General features: G+C 47.0%; 2 protein-coding genes across 4 annotated transcripts in view; one reads left to right on the top strand and one right to left on the bottom strand.

Moving 5' to 3' along the window:
* Positions 1-21033, bottom strand: part of selenoj (selenoprotein J) — a 73040-nt gene that overhangs the window by 35848 nt on the left and 16159 nt on the right. For 2 of the 3 annotated variants that reach the window (XM_080197771.1, XM_080197772.1), the window contains exon 2: positions 4198-4282. In XM_080197771.1, coding sequence (XP_080053897.1) covers positions 4198-4267 — 70 coding nt within the window. In that variant the 5' untranslated portion in view covers positions 4268-4282. Of the gene's footprint in view, positions 1-4197; positions 4381-21033 lie in introns of those variants that run through there. The other variant, XM_080197770.1, reaches the window with a different exon arrangement.
* Positions 11377-21033, top strand: part of LOC145349266 (uncharacterized) — a 53267-nt gene continuing 43610 nt past the window's right edge. Inside the window, exon 1 of the mRNA XM_080197769.1 lies at positions 11377-11528. The gene's annotated coding sequence lies outside the window, so the exon portion shown is untranslated. The remainder of the gene's footprint in view (positions 11529-21033) is intronic.

The following is a 21033-nucleotide window of genomic DNA, read 5'->3' as shown; positions in this document are numbered from 1 at the left end:
CGACCTGCCCTTGACAAAACCATGCTATTTCTGATCATGCCAAACCTCTCCAAATGCTCATAAATCTTTTCCCTCAGAAGCCTCTCCATCAGCTTACCAACCACTGAGGTCAGACTCATCGGTCGGTAATTTCCCGGGCTATCTCTGTTCCCTTTCTTGAAAATAGGAACCACATCCGCAATCCTCCAGAACCTCTCCTGTCTCCATTGATGACGCAAAGATCATCGCCAGGGGCTCTGCAATCACCCCCCTCACCTCCCACAGTAACCTGGGGTACATCCCATCTGGTCCCGGCGACTTATCTATCGTGATAGAATTCAAAAGTTCTAACACATCCTCTTCCTTAATATCCACATACTCAATCTTTTCCATTTGCTGCAAACCTGTAGCAAAATCTCCCAGATCAGTTTCCACCGTGAATACTGAGGCAAAGTACTCATTAAGCGCCTCTGCCATTTCGTCTGGTTCCACACAGACCTTTCCCCCTTCACCTTTTATATGTCCTATCCGTTCTCTTCTCATCCTTTTACTCTTCACATGTTAGGGGTAAGTTTTTCACTCAGAGGGTGGTGAGTGAATAGAATCGGCTGCCGTCAGTGGTAGTAGGGGCGAACTCGCTGGGGTCTTTTAAAAGACTTCTGGATGAGTATATAGGATCTAATGGGATTGGGGGTTATAGATAGGTCTATGGCTTAGTAGGTATAGAAGTGATTGGCGCAACTAGTGGGCCGAAGGGCCTGTTTGTGCTGTAGTGTTCTGTGTTCTATGTACAGCAGTGCTCCTTCCTTGTTGGACTAGTCACAAACTGCCACCGGACCTGGAGTTCTGGGTGTGTGGGAACAGTCAGTTGAGGTAGGGAAATGAAGGCCTAAAGGGTACTGTCCTCATTGGGTCCATCTCAGGATGTTGTCTGGCAGGGTCTTTACAGGACTCTGAGTTCACCAACAACATTGTGATTATCCAGGCTGAAGGATCTCAGACACTGTCCTTCACTACATATAAAGGCCAGCTGAGTGTGCAGGTTCGGCCATGTCCCACAGGGTGGGGAAAATATAGCACTGGACACCAACGTGAATAAAGAATCATAAAATCCCTACCATACAGAAGATGCCATTCAGCCCATCAAACCTCCACTATCGCCAATCCCCCCACTGGGCCTTATCCCTGTAACTCAATGTATTTACCCTGCTAATCCCTGACACTGAGGGAGAATTTAGCATGGCCAATCAACCTAACCTGCACATCTTTGGACTGTGGGAGGAAACCAGAGCACCCGGAGGGAACCCGTGCAGACACGGGGAGAACATGCAGACTGCGCACAGACCACTTGAGGCCAGAATTGAACCTGGGTCCCTGGCACTGTGAGGCAGCAGTGCCAATGACTGTGTCACCCTCGAATGAACTCAAAAACAAAACATTTTTACTCCAACAATGAAGGAAATCTCCCTAATACCCCAACCATCATAAATGATTGCTAAAAATGAGGTGTACCAGTACATTTAGCTCTCTGACTAAGCTTGACAGAGATGATGACATCTTGGGTGGCACAGTAGCACAGTGGTTAGCACTGCTGCTTCACAGCTCCAGGTCCCTGGCCTGTCAAAAATCTATGGAACTTGGCAATTCAATGAAGCATCCTCCAAAACTCTGTGGGGAAGAGAATTCCACTGAGTAATAATTCCTTCATAGAAAACACTCCTCTTCATCTCTTATTCTCAAACATTGGGCATGATTCTCCGGCCTTCCAGCCGCTGTTTCCTGCTGGTGGGAGGTGGTATGTTGTTTGCCAACAGCGGGATTCTCTGTTTTCACCACTGTCGATGGGAATTCCCATTAGCATGGCAACGAGAAACCCACAGGAGGGTGTGCGCTTCTGGTGGGACCAGAGAATTGCACCAGCGTGAAAGGTCGAAGAATCTGGCCTAAGTCCCCTAGTTCTAGTCTCACCCACAAGATAAAATATCTGCCTGGTATCCACCCTATCAAGTCCCTTCAGGATCTTCTATGTACCTTCTTTATCCTTAGTGGTACCATTAACACCCACTTTGTCTGACATCTTATGCCAGTCTCTCTGTCGTTCCTACCTATCCCTGACTCTCCATTCTGCTCCATCACCTCCCTCCAACCATAAAATCCGTCCCATCTCTACTTCTGTTCAGCTCTGAAGAATCACGCAAATGTGAAAGGTTAATTCTGTTTCTCTCTCCACACACTGACTGCCTGTGTGGAGTTTGCACATTCTCCCTGTGTCTGTGTGGGGACAGAGTAAGGGTGAAAGTTAAAAAGCTTAAACCAGGATTAATCTGCGTGTACGTGAATGCACAGAGTGTGGTTCAAAAGATTGGTGAGCTCCAGGCCAGATTGCTCTGGGGTGGGGCATTTTAGAATGGAGTTGAGGAGGAACTTCTTCACTCAAAGGGTGGTGAATCTCTGGAATTCTCTACCCATTGAAGAGGCTACCTCATTGAATATATTTAAGTCACGGGTAGATAGATTTCTGATAGACAAGGGAATTAAGGGTTATGGGGAGAAAGCGGGAAAGTGGAACTGATCCACTTCAGATCAGCCATGATCTTATTGAATGGCGGGGCAGGCTCGAAGGGCTAGATGGCCTACTCCTGCTCCTATTTCTTATGTTCTTAAGGTCTTCTATGATGAGGGAAATAAGAATGGTAAAGGAACGAGTATATAAAAGAGGACCTGTGTGTGGAGGGAGGAGAAATAGCGAAGGTATTAAACGAGTACTTTGCACAAGAATGCTACCCAGGAAAAGATGAGAGAGGACATAAATGATACACTTAGAAATTTATGATTGAGAGGGAGAAGATGTTATATCTGTACTTAAAATTTATAAGGTACCAGGATGAGATGAATCTAAGAAAACAGAAGAAAGAGAGAGTGGGAATATCAGAAGCACTGGTGATAATCTTCCAGTCTTCCTAAGACACAGGGGTGCTACTGGAGGACTAGAGAATTGTGGATATTACACTCTTGTTCAAGATGTGATGCAAGGATAATGCTGGTAACTAAATACCAGCCAGTTTGACTTCAGCGGTAGGGAAGCATCTGGGAACCATGGGCGGGATTTTATGGCCTCGCCCAAGTGATTCCGGAAATTCCCGCCTGATGTCAATGGAGATTTCCATGTCGGATCCTCACCCATGCCGATTCCATGGTGGGCGAGATGGTAGAGTTCGGCCTATATTTGGGAATTTATGGCCTTGCTCAACCCAAGACCGGAAAATCCAGCCCGAGGTCAATGGACATTTCCACTGTCCACCCCTCGCTCGCTCTGATTCTGTGGTGGACGGGACAGTAGAATTCTGGCACCTTTGGAATAAAATCAACAGTCAATTAGGATAACCAAGGAACACCGGCATGGGTTAATTAAGGGAAAATCATATTTAACTTACTTGCTGGAGCTTTTAGAGGAGGCTTTCAATACAAAGCCATACAAAGTCTTGTGAGCAAGCCTGGGAGGTATGGATAGGGTGAATAGTGAGAAACTGTTCCCTCAAGAGAGTATCAAAAACCAGAGGCAGAGATTCAGAACAATAGGCAAAGGGAGTAGGAGTCATGTGATGAAAAATATTTTCACCCAGAGTGTGGAGTCTGGAACGATCCAGGTATGCAAAAGGGAATTGGATTGTTATCTGAAAAGAGAGAATGTGCAGGGTTACAGGAATAAGGCAGGGGAGTGGGATTGGATAGAATCTCCTTCAGAGAGTCTCTGCAGACTTGATGGCCTCTTTCTGTATTGTAAAGATTCTGTGCAATATTTACAGTGAATTTAATTTAGAAAAACACCCTTGCCACCTTTGCATTTTCAAGTTTTATGTTAATGTTGTGCAGGAAAGTTTTGGTCATGGTGCAGAGGCTCCTTGTTTGTTCCGGAGCCTGATGTATACCTTGCTGGTACGTACTGCATTGCTAGCTGATACTGCTTTCACCATTGAAAATCTTCCCCTGCTGTGTAATCTTGTGTGTCCTGTACACATTGCCAGCATGGAATTTTAACTGGAATCTGGTGAAAATCAGCAAAAAGCAAAGGAACGAACATTTCCCCCACTTTGTGTTCCACTCTGGGGGATAACTGATCACGGTTCAAATGCAGTCCAGATACACAGGGGTGGCAGGGGGACAGGAGGGGTGAAATGAGAGAGCCTGTGGTCAGGGGCTCTGTTGTCTTCCTCTCACCTGCAGCATCAGCCACGAGGGATCCAATGACTGCACCCATTGCTCGTTCCTCCACTGTTACCTCTGCCATCTTTACAAACAGACCCTGCAGACAGAAAGGGGAACACTTAATGAAAAATCGTCTAGCTGTAACTCAGTGATCTTCCTCTCTCTCTCTTTCTAACTTCCTGCTTCCACTAATCCAGTTCCTCTCCCACCCCCAGTGCTTACACCCTCCCATGGTTCCTCCCTTCTTCCTGCAATTCCACCCACCCCATCCTGTTGGCCAGAATTCCTCGCCCTGCCCGCCCCCTCAGTCATGAGCTAGTTTGCAGTCTGGTGTCACACTGCCATCGACTGGCTGCTTTCATCAGCACAGGCAGGAATCACAATGAAACACAGACTGCTCTGCTTGTTCCTCCCCCATCCCAAACGGATATCCCCACTCTGCAGATTCAGAGGCGGGCGATATGGTGGCACAGTGATCTGGGTTCAATTCTGGCCTTGGGTTACTGTCTGTGTGAAGTTTGCACATTCTCCCCATGTCTGCGTGGGTTTCCCCCATGTGCTCCAGTTTCCTCCTACGGTCCAAAGGTGTGTAGGTTAGGTGGATTGGCCATGCTAAATTGCCCCTTAGTGTCAGGTGGATTAGCAGAGTAAACCTATGGGATTACAGGGATAGGGCCTGGGTGGGATTGTTGTTGGTCCAGGCTCAATAGGTCAAATGGCCCCCCTATGCACTGATTCTATGACATTTCTTCTCACAGACACATTTTCTCCTCGCACTCAATTTCCTTGGTCACCATCCATTCCTGGACTCATCATCATATTCCAGACATCTCTGACTATAGGGCTTAGGTCACTGCTACACAAATATCAAACATGCCTACCACTCTATCACCTGCCCACACTTCAGCAAATCAGACCACAGGGCTGTGCTCCTAATCCCGGTTTTTGCTTACAAATAAAAACTGAAGCGGGAGAATCCATCAAAGAGAGTTGTGCAATGTTGGTCTGAGGAATCGGATGATCTCCTACGGGGCTGCTTGGATTCAGTGGGCTGGTCAGTGATTAAAAACTCTGACCAGCCAGAATGAGTACACCACTACAGTAGCTGACCTCATTAGTAAGTGTGCAGAAGACTGTGCGCTAAAGAAGCAAATCCGTGTGTTCCCCAACCAGAAACCATGGATGAACAGAGATATCCACTGCTTGCTGAAGTCCAGGTCTGAGACGTTCAAGTCAGACGACCCTGACCTACCCATGAAAGCCAGATACGATTCAAGGAGATCCATCAAAGATGCCAAATAACAGTACCGGACCAAGCTAGAGTCCCAGGCTAGCCACACCGACCGACTATGGCAAGTTCTGCAAGACGTAACAAGTTACAGGATGAAGGCATGTAAAATTGCCAGCTCCAACGCACCCCTCCCTGATGAGCTCAATGCATTCTACACCTGTTTTGAGCGAGAGAACAGCGAGAGCGTGTCCGCCACTCTGAAACCCCGGCTGAACCTGTATCTGAGGTCTCCATTGCAGATGTCAGAGCAGCTTTCTCGAAAGTCAACCCACGGAAATCGACTGGCCTGGCTGAGGTCATGATGTGGAGATGCTGGCGTTGGACTGGGGTAAACACAGTAAGAAGTCTGACAACACCAGGTTTAAGTCCAACCAATTTATTTGATAGTAAACTTACAAGCCGACTTTATTCCTTTTGGACTTCATAGCTATTTAATGCAACTGAGTGGCTTGTTTGGCCATTTCAGAGGATATTTAAGAGTCAACATCCTTGCTGTGGCTCTGGAGTCACATATCGGCCAGACCAGGTAAGGAAAGCAGATTTCCTTTCTTAAAGGACATTAGGGAACCAGATGGGTTTTTCTGACAATCGGTGATAGTAATCAATCCAAAAAGACATTCTGTCTACCGGACAATGAGCAATGTTGTGTATGAATTTCAATGCTTGTGTGATAGAACACAGAACATTACAGTGCAGTGCAGGCCCTTCAGGCCTCGATGTAGCGCCAACCTTTGTAAACCAATCTGAAGCCCATCTAACCTACACTATTCCAATATCATCCATATGTTTATCCAATGACCATTTAAATGCCCTTAATGTTGGCGAGTCCACTACTGTTGCAGGCAGGGCATTCCATGCCCTTAATTGTCTCTGAGTAAAGAACCTACCTCTGACATCTGTCCTATATCTATCACCCCTCAATTTAAAGCTCTGTCCCCTCATGCTAGCCATCATTATCTGAGGAAAAAGGTTCTTACTGTCCACCCTATCTAATCTTCTGATCATCTCATATGCCTCGATTAAGTCATCTCTTAACCTTCTTCTCTCTAACGAAAACAACCTATAAGATGATGAATGGGATGGATAGGATAGAGGTGGAGAGACCCTTCCTGCTCAGAAAGGATAGTAGGACTAGGGGGCACAGCCTCAAGATAAAGGGGGGGCAGTTTAGAACAGAGTTGAGGAGGAACTTCTTCACTCAAAGGGTGGTGAATCTCTGGAATTCTCTGCCCGTTGAAGTGGTGGAGGTTGCCTCGCTAAATATTTTTAAGACGCGGGTTGATGGGTTTTTGATAAGAGAGGGGATTAAGGGTTATGGGGAGAGGGCAGGAATGTGGAACTGAGCCACGACAGATCAGCCATGATCCTATTGAATGGCGGGGCAGGCTCGAAGGGCTAGATGGCCTACTCCTGCTCCTATTTCTTATGTTCTTTCCTCATAAGACCTTCCCACCATACCAGGCAACATCCTGGGAAATCTCTTCTGCACCCTCTCCAATGCTCCCACATCCTTCCTATAATGCGGCGACCAGAACTGTACGCAATACTCCAAGTGCGGCTGCACCAGAGTTTTGTACAGCTGCAACATGATCTCATGGCTCTGAAACTCAATCCCTCTACCAATAAAAGCTAACACACCATACGCCTTCTGAACAACTCTATCAACCTGGGTGCCAACTTTCGGGGATCTATGCACATGTACACCGAGATCTCTCTGCTCATCAACACTACCAAGTATCTTACCGTTAGCTCAGTACTCTGTATTCCTGTTACTGCTTCCAAAGTGAATCACCTCACACTTTTCCACATTAAACTCCATTTGCCACCTCTCAGTCCAGCTCTGCAGCTTATCTATGTCCCTCTGCAAACTGCAACATCCTTCCGCACTGTCCACAATTCCACCGACTTTAGTGTCATCTGCAAATTTACTAACTCATCCTTCTACACCCTCATCTCGGTCATTTATAAAAATGACAAACAGCAGTGGCCCCAGAACAGATCCTTGCAGTGCACCACTAGTAACTGAACTCCAGGATGAACATTTCCCATCAACCACCACCCTCTGATGCCGGGTGCATTGACGGTATAGCCCAAAGATTGGCTGATTGAATCAAACAGCTTGTTCTTTCAGCTGTTTGTAACAAGCAGAATACAGACTTGTATTCAACCAAAACCAAGTGTCTGCTATTAAAATTTATTCTGCGATGGGGCGGTACTTGAACAATGCTGAGTGCGCTAATAGCTACATTAACAACCAATTTAAGCTAATTGGTCGAACTCTTAATGTGGCTCATTTATAGTGGGTAGAATCGACATACCCATTCATACCCAGGTACCCACACTCTGCAAACAAAAGGAATATGTTCAAGCCTTGTAGCTTTCTAAATTAGCCTGAGTCAGGAAAGCCTAATAGTTCCCCTTTGACTGAGGATTTGCCTTGGAGAAAGCAATCTGTTGATCTGCCAACTGATCAGCACCCTTTTATCTTGTAGTATAAATTAATGTGACTGTTTTAAATTTGACATTTTTGCTTTTGTCCTGATGAGTGCCAGATGAAAAGCTTCAGCAACATGTCTCTCTTTGCAACAATATCCCCAAAAGTAGCAAGCCAGGTAGGAAATTGGTCAAGAGGCATATACAACATTTTCTTTTGTTGATCAAAGTATGGATATAAAAGCAGGGAAGTTATGCTAAGAACTGTATAAAACATTGGTTTGAGTTCTGCATAAGCTTAAGTCACATTATTGGAATGATGTGATTGCACTAGGTAGGCTACAGAAGACATTTATGAGGATGCTGCCTGTATTCGAGAATTTTAATTATGAGGAAAGGTTGTTTTCTTTGGGACAAGGATGAGGGGAGATTTAATTTGAGGTGTGAAGAATTTGTGGGGTTGAGAGAGAGTAGATTGAATGGAGCTAACCCCTTCGGTTGAGGGGTTTGATTTGATTTTTGTCACATGTATTAGTATACAGTGAAAACTATTGTTTCTTGCACGTTATATAAAGCATATTGTAAATAGGGAAGGAGAGAATACAGAATGTAGTGTTACAGTCATAACGAGGTTCTAGAGAAAGATCAGCTTAATGCAAAGCTGGTCCATTCAAAAGTCTGATGGCAGCAGGGAAGAAGCTGTTCTTGAGACTGTTGGTATGTGACTTCAGACTTTTGTATCCTCTCCCGACAGCAGAAGGTGGAAGAGAGTATGTTCGGGATGCGTGGGATCCTTAATTATGCTGGCTGCTTTTCCAAGGCAGCAAGAAGTGTAGACAGAGTCAATGGATGGGAGGCTGGTTTGAGCGATGGACTGGGCTTTGTCATGACCCTTTGTAGTTTCTTGCAGTCTTGGGCAGAGCAGGAGCCATACCAAGCTGTGATATAACCAGAAAGAATGCTTTCTATGGTGCATCTGTAAAAGTTGGTAAGAGTTGTAGCTGACATGCCAAATTTTCTTAGTTTTGGGAGAAATTGGAGGCATTGGTGGGCTTTCCTAACTATAGTGTCAGCATGGGGGGACCAGACAGGTTGTGGTGACCTTGACACTTAAAATCTGAAGCTCTCGACTCTTACTCAGAAGGTGTACGGTGTGTTAGCTTTTATTGGTAGAGGGATTGAATTTCGGAGCCGTGAGGACATGTTGCAACTGTACAAATCTTTGGTGCGGCCGCACTTGGAGTATTACGTACAGTTCTGGTCGCCGCATTATAAGAAAGATGTGGAGGCATTGGAAAGGGTGCAGAGGAGGTTTACCAGGATGTTGCCTGGTATGGTGGAAAGGTCTTATGAGGAAAGGCTGAGGGACTTGAGGTTATTTTCGTGAGAAAGAAGAAGCTTAAGAGGTGACCTAATTGAGGCATACAAGATGATCAGAGGGTTAGATAGGGTGGACAGTGAGAGCCTTTTTCCTCGGATGGTGGTGGCTAACATGAGGGGACATAACTTTAAGTTAAGGGGTGGTAATTATAGGACAGATGTCAGAGGTAGGTTCTTTACTCAGAGGGTAGTAAGGGCATGGAATGCCCTGTCTGCAGCAGTTGTGGACTCGCCAACTTTAAGGGCGTTCAAATGGTCAGTGGATAGGCATATGGATAACATTGGAATAGTTTAGGTTAGAGGGTCATTAGATTGGTTCCACTGGTCGGCACAACATCGAGGGCCGAAGGGCCTGTACTGTGCTGTAATGTTCTATATGTTCTTTCTACTTCGTCCCTGTTGATTTAGACGGAGCATGTCTAAAACCAGGAGACATAGATTTAGGGTAAAAGGTTAGTGGCTTCGACGAAATTTTAAATCTGTTCACTGAGAATGTGGTGGGATCTGGAACACTGTCTGAACAAGTGGCAGAGGCAGAAACCTTCATAACATTTCAAAAATACATGTAAAATGGAAGTGACAATGATGGACTGCGATCTAACAACTAGAAAATTGGATAAGTTGGTGAGCCCTTTCACACAGTTCAGGACATGAACGAGTGCATGACCTCTTTCTTGCTGAAAATGTAGGAAATATTCATCAGGTTTGACAGAGAGAAAGCAGGAAAGAGAGCCTAACATATTTGTTGCTCCCAAAGTAGTCTCCACTGCATTGGGGAGACTAAATGCAGACTGGATGAGCCCTTTGCAGAATACCTTCGCTCAGTCTATGAGCATGACCCCAGGCTCCTGGTCACTTGTCATTTTAACTCAGCATGTTGCTGTCATGTCTATGCTCGGCCTGCCGCAATGCTCCAGTGAAGCCCAGCGTGAGCTGCAGGATCAGCACCTCATCTTCTGATGAGGCATGTTATAACCCTTAGGGCTTTACATTGAGTTCAACAATTTTAGACTGTGACCTTTCACCTCCATCTTCACCCCCTCTTATCTCCTTGGTTTGTCCGGATACCACCCCCTGGGGCAGGGCTTTCCCTCACTGTCCCTGTGGTATTTTGATGCAGTAAAAAGTCTGACAACACCAGGTTTTAGTCCAACCTATTTATTTGATAATATACTCACAAGCTTTCGGGTTAGCCCCTTCGTCAGGTGAATGGAGAGTTCTGGCCTCAGACAGAGCATGTAAACCACAGACAGTTTAGAGATTACTGATTAGAATGCGAATCCTTACACCTAACCTGCTGTTCAAGACCTGAAGTGGCTGATAATGTGAGTGGAAGGAGCACTGATCACAGTTTAAAGAGATGTGTATTGTCTCCAGACAGTACAGTAAGTGAGGTTTTGCAAACCCAGGCAAGTCACAGGGGTTACAGATAGTGCGACATGAACCCAAGATCCCTGTTGAGACCGTCCTCATGTGTGCGGAACTTGGCTATCAGTCTCTGTTCAGCGACTCTGCGCTGTCGTGTGTTGTGAAGGCCGCCTTGGAGAATGCTTACCCGAAGGTCAGAGGCTGAATGCCCGTGACCGCTGAAGTGTTCGCCAACAGGAATTTTGATTTTGATGAGCAGACTCTGCTGTCTGACCCTCATTCCCCTGTTAACACCTTTCTGCCATTAACCCTTCCTCTGCCTTGTGTACACTGGACCATCTCTCCTCAGCTCTGACCCTCCACCCTGCCCCAAATCCTCCACCTTCTCTCCCACTACACAGAGCATCAGATTCCTATCCATCCTTCAGCTCTCAACAAGTTCCTAAATCTGAACCAGATGCTGCCAGAAAGGCTGCTTTTTTCCAGCATTTATTTTAATGGAAAGTGAGTCAATGTTTTCCAATCAAACTGTCCCTGTGTGACCCTGCCAGAGGCTGGAGCTCCCTCAGTGCCGGACCCGAGCCCCGGGCTCCCGGGCTCCCCCTCACCCCCGGCTCCAGGCCCCCGGCCCCGGGCCTTGGCTCTGGGCCCACCCGCCGCCCCGCCTCCTGGGGCGGCTCCGCCCCGGGCCCGGCCCCCTCCCGCCCCCCCCGCCCGCTTCCTGCGCCGCCGGAGCGAGTGTCGCCTCCCCGATCCCCGGGACTCGGCCCGGACTCCCCAGCGGCCCCGGACTGCGGCCTGGTGCAGGCCCGAGCCTCGGCCTCTCCGAGCACAGCTGCCCGGCCCAGGAGAGGCGGCGGCGGAGGAGGAGGTAAGTGAGCGGAGCCGGGGTTGGGGGGGGAGAGGCGGACCCAGCCCAGGTACATTGTTGTAGCGCCGGCATCATCCCCCCCTCCGCCCCCTGCAACCCAGAAACACAGCAAGATCTCACAGAGTGCTGCAATTGGCCCCCAGTGAGCACCATCCTCCCAGGAACTGAGTCAAATACCCAGGTTCACCTCGGCACGGACCCTGCGACGGCGCGGCGCTCCCTCGGCACTGACCCTGCGACGGCGCGGCGCTCCCTCGGCACGGACCCTGCGACGGCGCGGCGCTCCCTCGGCACTGACCCTGCGACGGCGCGGCGCTCCCTCGGCACTGACCCTGCGACGGCGCGGCGCTCCCTCGGCACTGACCCTGCGACGGCGCGGCGCTCCCTCGGCACTGACCCTGCGACGGCGCGGCGCTCCCTCGGCACTGACCCTGCGACGGCGCGGCGCTCCCTCGGCACTGACCCTGCGACGGCGCGGCGCTCCCTCGGCACTGACCCTGCGACGGCGCGGCGCTCCCTCGGCACTGACCCTGCGACGGCGCGGCGCTCCCTCGGCACTGACCCTGCGACGGCGCGGCGCTCCCTCGGCACTGACCCTGCGACGGCGCGGCGCTCCCTCGGCACTGACCCTGCGACGGCGCGGCGCTCCCTCGGCACTGACCCTGCGACGGCGCGGCGCTCCCTCGGCACTGACCCTGCGACGGCGCGGCGCTCCCTCGGCACTGACCCTGCGACGGCGCGGCGCTCCCTCGGCACTGACCCTGCGACGGCGCGGCGCTCCATCGGCACTGACCCTCTCAATTTTCATCTGTTCAAATAATAATCTGCCTTCCCATTATTGCTACCAAAGTGGATAATCTCCCATTCATCCGCATTATACTGCACCTGCCATGCGGATGCCCACACACTTGGCCTGTCCGAGCATCTCTGCATCCTCCTCACAGCTCACCCTCCCAGCCATCTTTGTACCATCTGCAAATTTGGAGATAATACATTCAGTTCCCTCATCGAAATCATGAACATATAATGTGAACAGTTGGGGCCTCGCACAGATCCCTGCAGAACCCCACTCATTACTGACTGCCAATCAGAAAAAGACTCATTTATTTCAATTCTTTGCTTCCTATTTGCTAACCAGCTTTCTATCCATCTCAAGACATTATCTGCAATCCCAGGTGCTTTAATTTGACAACGTGAGACCTTGTCGAAAGCCTTCTAAAAGTCTAAATAAACCATATCCACTGGTTCTCCTCAATCGACCACTGGATACATCCTTAAAAAATTCCAATAGATTTATCAAGCATGATTCCCTTGATGTAAATCCATGCTGACTTTGTCTGATTATACCACTGTCTTCCAAATGCTAAGTTATGAAATCCTTGATAATGGACTCCAGCAACTTCCCCAGTACCGACATTCCCTGTTTTCAGTCTACCTCCCATTTTGAATAACAGGCTTACGTTAGCTGCCCTCCAATCTGTAGGAACTATTCCAGAGACCAGCGTGTTTTGGAAAATGACCACCAATTGGTCTATTACTTCTAGGGTCACTTCCTTAAGTACGTAAATTCTTAAGATATTAACAGGTAAAGACAAAGATAAGGATAAACTATTTCCACTGGTTGGAGATTCTAGAGGTAGGGAACAGAGTGTAGCTGTAAAAGTCAGACCATTTGGGAAAGATGTTAGGAAGCATTTCTATATACAGAAGATAGTAGAGATAACTCTTCTACAAGTTGATGCTGGATCAGTTGCTAATTTTTAATCTAATTTCAAATATTAAGGCAAGATATGAAGGGATATGGGCCAAAGGCAGGCATATGGAGTTCGGCCACAGATCAGCCATGATGTAATTGAATGATGGAACAGACTTGAGGGGCTGAATGGCCTACTCCTGTTCTTCTGTTCCAATGCTGCCATCAAGCTAAAAAAACATTCTGCCTGTCACAGAAATGAGTAATATGGTAAATGAATTTCAGTGTCACTATAATGCTAAGTGTGTAGGCTGTACATTCTGAAGATTAGTCAATCACATTAAACACCATATCCCTTTGGCTGTTCACAAGCGGCAAAACATGCACAACTTCCCCATACTGGAAGCTCCATATATTCACACACAGGCCCCTATCCTATGCACACAAAGGGAACACGTCCATACAATGTACTTTATCAATTGAACAAACGTGTGGAGGTCAGCGATTCCCGGGTTCATTCCTCTTGGCAGTCCTATGAGCAATCAGTCCATCTGCCCAGTTTGAATTGAACCAAAAGTTTGCAGCTATGGTAGAGGCAGCACCTCTACCAATCAGAGTCTGCTTGCTAACTAATCAGCACTCTCTTCTCATGTAGTATAAATTGGTGTCTCCTTTACAATTGGTACTCTTGTGCATCTGTCCTGATGAGTGCAAGATGAGAAGCTTTGACAGTATGTCTCTTTTCTCAGCAATATGGTTATTATATTTTTAATGAGTCTCAGGATTTGACCATTCCTGGCTGCCCCTATTTGTTCCTGGTACTTGGTAAGGTTTCTCTCCATTGTTTCCCAAACTTTCACAGGAGAAGCAGCTTGGGTACCGTTGATAGTTATATGAATTTTAAAAAGTTCAGCAGGTTTTCCTTAAATTAAGGAGGCATGGAGATTAAAGTTTGTGGAAGTTTGCTTCCAGTCCTTAAGTGTTCTTGGAAAAATAGAGTCAGCAACGGAAGGGGATGAGAGTTTGGTGCTTCCAGTACCACCCATACTGTCACTTCCTGCAGCCTCATCAAACCCATCAGCACCAGAGGAATTGTGAAAAGGAAAATGGATTTAGTTGGGGGTGAGTTAGCGGGTGTTAACATTAACAGTGATTACTGGAAACTGCTCTATTAGTTACCACTGTTTTTGAGGGTGTAGTTTCTCCCAAGGAGGGTACATGGATTAATACAGGGTGAGGTGCTGTTTGATGTGAACTGTTGTCTTTATTAGTCAGTCAGGACTCTCAAACAGCTTTACCTGTGTAGGCAGATCAGGCAGACATTGGACATGCCCGAGAAGTTTGATATGATTCATTCTTTTACCTTCTGGGGTCAGATTTTTTAGTCCAATTGGAAATTAAAACAGGTCCCAGTACAAAGCCAGTCACTAATCAGTTAGAGTTAGTCATTTCTCGTTCTGCTGCGTGCTGTTTGATGCACCCAGCCCTGGGTGGGCACGCAGTGGCTGCTGTACAGGGGAGTGTAGGATGCGGGGGGTTGGCTACACTGAGCAGTTCCTCCACCGAGGTGGGGTTTGTAAGTCAGGCCGTAACTTTGTGGTTCCCCAGCAAAGGATTTGGTGGTACCCCAGTGAAGAGTTGGGGAATTCTTCCAGAAGGTTCTGAGTAAGGGTTCACCGGCAATTATCCAGAAGCGTGAACTTTCTCTGGACAATTGTGCAGGGCTGGGAACCATCCAACAAAGCAATTTAAATCACTGAGTTTGCATGGTTCTACCAGTTTAACTCTGATAACAATTCTGAAAGAGTTAGAATGATAAAAGATCCCTTTAACTGCAGATTAACTATACAGACACCCAGATCCAGCTTCACATGGGACACCCCACACCCACACCACTCCCCCAGGAGACTGACCACAGCATCTTCACCCCCAGCCCAACCTGACTCTGTATCCACCTTCAACTCTCCAATTCCCCCCACTTCCATTCCCCCTACCTCCCTCTACACTGTCCCCAGCAAACACTCCCAGGACAGGGACAGCACAGGGTTAGATACAGAGTAAAGATCCCTCTACACTGTCCCCATCAAACACTCCCAGGACAGGGACAGCCCAGGGTTAGATACAGAGTAAAGCTCCCTCTACACTGTCCCCCCATCAAACACTCCCAGGACAGGGACAGCACAGGGTTAGATACAGAGGAAAGCTCCCTCTACACTGTCCCCCCATCAAACACTCCCAGGACAGGTACAGCACGGGGTTAGATACAGAGTAAAGCTCCCTCTACACTGTCCCCCCATCAAACACTCCCAGGACAGGTACAGCACGGGGTTAGATACAGAGTAAAGCTCCCTCTACACTGTCCCCCCATCAAACACTCCCAGGACAGGCACAGCACGGGGTTAGATACAGAGTAAAGCTCCCTCTACACTGTCTCCCCATCAAACACTCCCAGGACAGGTACCGCATGGGGTTAGATACAGAGTAAAGCTCCCTCTATACTGTCTCCCCATCAAACACTCCCAGGACAGGTACCGCATGGGGTTAGAAACAGAATGAAATTCCTTCAGCAAGTGTTCTAATACTGACCCTTGGGGAAGACCACGACAAACCTTCCTCCAGTTTGAGAAATATCCATTAACTGTAACTCCCCAAATCCTATTATTCAGCCAATTTTGTACCCTCTTTGCTACTGTCCCGTTTATTCCCTGAGCTGTAACTTTTCTCACAAGTTTCTTGTGTGGCACTGTATTGAATGCCTTATAAAGTTCCGGTATACCACATCAACAGCATTACCCTCATTGACTGTCTCTGTTACCTCCTCAAAAATCTTTCGAGATAGTTAAACTCAATATTCCCTTTGGAGATCCTTGCTGGCTCTTTCTAATGAACCTGAATTTTATTATATGACTTTAATTCAGTTCTGAATCATTGTTTGTGAAGATGTTAAATTGATATTAAACTGACTGGTTTTTGAATTACAGGGCTTATTCTTTTTTGAACAAGGGTGTAACATTTGCAATTCTCAGCCTCTGGCATTTCTCCTGAGTCGAGAGAATTCTGGAAGATTAGGGCTAACATCCTGGCAATTCCATTCTCACTTGCTTCAATATCAGAAATTTGTTGAGTGTATTCAGGAGGAATTTCTCATTCAGTATGTGGATGGCCCGACTAGACAGGGGGCAAAACTTGACCTCCTCTTGGGAAATAAGAAAGGGGAGGTGACAGAAGTGTGAGTGAGGGATCACTTTGGGACCAGTGACTGTAATTCCATTAGTTTTAAGATAGCTATGGAGAATGATAAGTCTGGCCCAAAAGTTAAAATTCTAATTCGGCCAAGGCCAATTTTGATGGTATCAGGCAGAAACTTTCAAAAGTTGATTGGGAGAGTCTGTGGAAGGCAAAGGGACATCTGGTAAGTTGGAGGCTTTCAAAAGTGTGTTAACTAGGGTTCAGGATAAGCACATTGCTCTTAGAGTGAAGGGCAAGGCTGGTAGAAGTAGGTAGCCCTAGATGACTCGGATATTGAGGCCTTGGCCATGAAAAAGAAGAAGGCACGTGACATGCAGAGGCAGCTGCGATCAAGTGGATCTCTTGAAGATTATATAAGGTGTTGCAGTAGAGTTAAGAGAGAAATCAGTGCAAAAAGGGACACAAGATTGTTTTGACAGATGAGGTGAAGAGGAATCCAAAGAGCTTCTATAAATACGTAAAAGGCAAAAGAGTAACTAGGGAGAGACAAGGATTCACAAGGACTCGGTGCGATCCTAAATGAATATTTCTCATCAGTATTTACTGTCAAGAAAAGGATGGATCTTTGGGAACTTGAGGAAATAAATAGTGATGTCTTGAGGAGTGTAGATATTACAGAGAAGAAGGTGCTGGAAGTCTTAAAGTTCATCAAATCCCTAGGACCTGATAAATTGTATCCCAGAACGCTGTGGGAGGTTGGGGAGGAAATTGCGGGCCCCCTAGCTGAGATATTTGAATCATCGATAGTCATGGCGAGGTGCCTGAAGATTGGAGGGTGGCAAATGTTGTGCCTTTGTTTAAAAAGGGCTGCAGGGAAAAGTCTGGGAACTACAGGCTAGTGAGACTTACATCTGTGGTGGGTAAGTTGTAATCAGCATGGCTTTGTGAGTGGAAAATCAGGTCTCACGAATTTGATTGAGTTTTTTGAAGGGGTAACCAAGAAGGTAGATGAGGGCAGTGCAGTTGATGTTATCTGCATGAGCTTTAGCAAGGCCTTTGACAAGGTACCACATGATGGATTGTTGCATAAGATTAAATCTCACGGGATCCAGGGTGAGATAGTTAAATGGATACAAAATTGGTTTGATTGCAAAAGACAGAGGATGGTTGTTGAGGATTGTCTTTCAAAGTGGAGGCCTGTGACCAGTGGTGTGCCTCAGGGATCGGTGCTGGGTCCACTGTTATTTGTCATTTATATTAATAATTTGGATGAGAATATAGGGGGCATAGTTAGTAAGTTTGCAGATGACACCAAGATTGGTGGCATAGTGGACAGTGAAAAAGGTTATGTCAGATTGCAATGGGATCTTGATCAATTGGGCCAGTGTGCTGATGAATGGCAGATGAGTTTAATTTAGATAAATATGAGGTAATACATTTTGGTAGCTCGAACCAGGACAGGACTTACTCAGTTACTGGTAGGGTGTTGGGGAGAGTTATAGAACAAAGACATCTCGGGGTGCAGGTTCATAGCTCCTTGAAAGTGGAGGCACAGGTGGTCAGAATGGTGAAGAAGGCATTTGGCATGCTTGGTTTCATTGGTCAGAACATTGAATGCAGGAGGTGAGATGTCTTGTTGAAGTACAAGACATTGGTAAGGTCACACTTGGAATATTGTGCAGTTCTGGTTTTCCTATTATAGAAAGGATATTATTAAACCAGAAGGAATGCAGAAAAGATTGACTAGGATACTACTGGAACTTGATGGTTTGTGTTGTAAGGAGAGGCTGGATAGACTGAGACTTTTTTCCCTAGAGCGTAGGAGGCTTAGGGGAGATCTTATTAAGGTCTCTTATATAGACCCCGATAAAATAGGGGCATAGGTAAGGTAGATAGTCAACATCTTTTCCTGAAGGTAGGGGCACAATGGTTAGCATTGTTGTGTGATAGTTCCAGTGACCCATGTTCGATTCCCGGCTCGGGTCACTGTACAGAGTCTCCACATTCTCCCCATGCCTGTGTGGGTTTCCTCCAGGTGCTCTGGTTTCCTCTCACAGTCCACACAGTCCGGAAGAGATTGGAGAGGCATTGAACCAATATTTCTCTTCGGTGTTCACGCAGGGGGACAAGAATATAGCTGAGGAGGACACTGGGTTGCAGGGGAGTAGAATAGACAGTATTACAATTGATAAGGAGGATGTGCTGGATATTCTTGAGGGATTGAAAATAGATAAGTCCCCTGGTCCGGATGGGATTTACCCTAGGATTCTCTGGGAGGCAAGAGAAGTGATTGCAGAGCCTCTGGCTCTGATCTTCAGGTCGTCGTTGGCCTCTGGTATAGTACCGGAAGATTGGAGGTTAGCGAATGTTGTCCCATTGTTTAAGAAGGGGAGCAGAGACTTCCCCGGGAATTATAGACCGGTGAGTCTCACTTCTGTTGTGGGCAAGGTTTTAGAAAAAATTATTAGGGATAGGATTTATAGTTATTTGGAGAGTAATGAATTGATTGGAGATAGTCAGCTTGGTTTTGTAGCGGGTAGGTCGTGCCTTACTAACCTTATTGAGTTTTTTGAAAAAGTGACCAAAGAGGTGGATGGGGGTAAGGCAGTTGACGTGGTATATATGGATTTTAGTAAGGCGTTTGATAAGGTTCACCATGGTAGGCTTCTGCAGAAAATGCAGATGTATGGGATTGAGGGTAATCTAGGAAATTGGATCAGGAATTGGCTATCAGATAGGAGACAGAGGGTGGTGGTTGATGGTAAATATTCGTCATGGAGTTCGGTTACGGGTGGTGTGCCTCAGGGATCTGTTTTGGGGCCACTGCTGTTTGTAATTTTTATTAATGATCTGGATGAGGGTATAGTTGGGTGGATTAGTAAATTTGCTGATGACACCAAAGTCGGAGGTGTGGTAGATTGTGAGGAAGGGTGTCTTAGTTTGCAGGAAGACTTGGACAGGTTGCAGAGCTGGGCCGAGAGGTGGCGGATGGAGTTTAATGCGGAGAAGTGTGAGGTAATTCACTTTGGTAGGAATAACAGATGTGTTGAGTATAGGGCTAACAGGAGGACTCTGAATAGTGTGGATGAACAGAGGGATCTAGGTGTATGTGTACATAGATCTCTGAAAGTTGGGAATCAAGTAGATAGGGTTGTTAAGAAGGCATACGGTGTCTTGGCGTTTATTGGTAGGGGGATTGAATTTAGGAGTCGCAGCGTCATGTTGCAACTGTACACAACTCTGGTGCGGCCGCACTTGGAGTACTGTGTGCAGTTCTGGTCCCCACATTATAGGAAGGATGTGGAGGCTTTGGAGAGGGTGCAGAGGAGGTTTACCAGGATGTTGCCTGGTATGGAGGGGAGGTCCTATGAGGAGAGACTGAGGGATTTGGGGTTGTTTTCGCTGGAAAGAAGGCAGCTAAGAGGGGATCTTATTGAAACATATAAGATGATTAGAGGTTTAGATAGGGTGGACAGTGATAGCCTTTTTCCTCGGATGGAGAAAGCTAGCACGAGGGGGCATGGCTTTAAATTAAGGGGGGGTGGTTATAGGACGGATGTCAGAGGTAGGTTCTTTACCCAGAGGGTGGTGAGGGATTGGAATGCCCTGCCTGCTGCGGTTGTAAATGCGCCTAGTTTGGGGGCGTTTAAGAGATCCGTGGATAGGTTTATGGACGAAAAGGGATTGGTTTAGGTTAGTGGGTCATTGTTTTTTAACTGGTCGGCGCAACATCGTGGGCCGAAGGGCCTGTTCTGCGCTGTAATGTTCTATGTTCTAAATACGTGCAGGTTAGGTGAGTTGGCCAGGCTAAATTCTCCCTCAGTGTACCTGACCAGGCTCCAGAGTGTGGTTACTCGGGGATTTTCACAGTAACTTCATTACAGTGTGAATGTAAGCCTACTTGTGACTAATAAATAAACTTTAGGGGAGTCTAAAATTAGAAGGCATAGGTTTAAGGTAAAAGCAGAGAGGTACGAAAGCATCCAGAGGAGCAATTATTTGACACAAGGTGATGAGTGCCTGGAACAAGCTGCCAGAGGTCGTAGTATAAGAACATAAGAACATAAGAAATAGGAGCAGGAGTAGGCCATCTAGCCCTTCGAGCCTGCCCCGCCATTCAATAAGATCATGGCTGATCTGTTGTGGCTCAGTTCCACTTTCCCGCCCTCTCCCCATAACCCTTAATCCCCTCTCTTATCAAGAACCCATCAACCCGCTTCTTAAAAATATTTAGCGAGGCAGCCTCCACCACTTCAACGGGCAGAGAATTCCAGAGATTCACCACCCTTTGAGTGAAGAAGTTCCTCCTCAACTCCGTTCTAAACCGCCTCCCCTTTATCTTGAGGCTGTGCCCCCTAGTCCTACTGTCTTTTTTGAGCGGGAAGAGTCTCTCCACCTCTATCCTATCCATCCCATTCATCATCTTATACATCTCAATGAGATCTCCCCTCATTCTTCTAAACTCTAACGAGTACAAGCCTAGTTTATTCAGCCTCTCCTCATAGCTCAATCCCCTCAACTCCGGTATCAGCCTAGTAAACCTCCTCTGCACTCCCTCCAGGGCCAAAATATCCTTGCGCAGGTGCGGCGCCCAAAACTGCACACAGTACTCCAGCTGCGGCC

The sequence above is a fragment of the Carcharhinus amblyrhynchos genome, chromosome 10 (assembly GCF_965287045.1).
Source record: "Carcharhinus amblyrhynchos chromosome 10, sCarAmb.v2.hapA, whole genome shotgun sequence".
NCBI lineage: Eukaryota > Metazoa > Chordata > Chondrichthyes > Carcharhiniformes > Carcharhinidae > Carcharhinus > Carcharhinus amblyrhynchos.
Note: the sequence above shows the minus strand (reverse complement) of the source record. Positions and strands in the feature narration are given on the sequence as shown.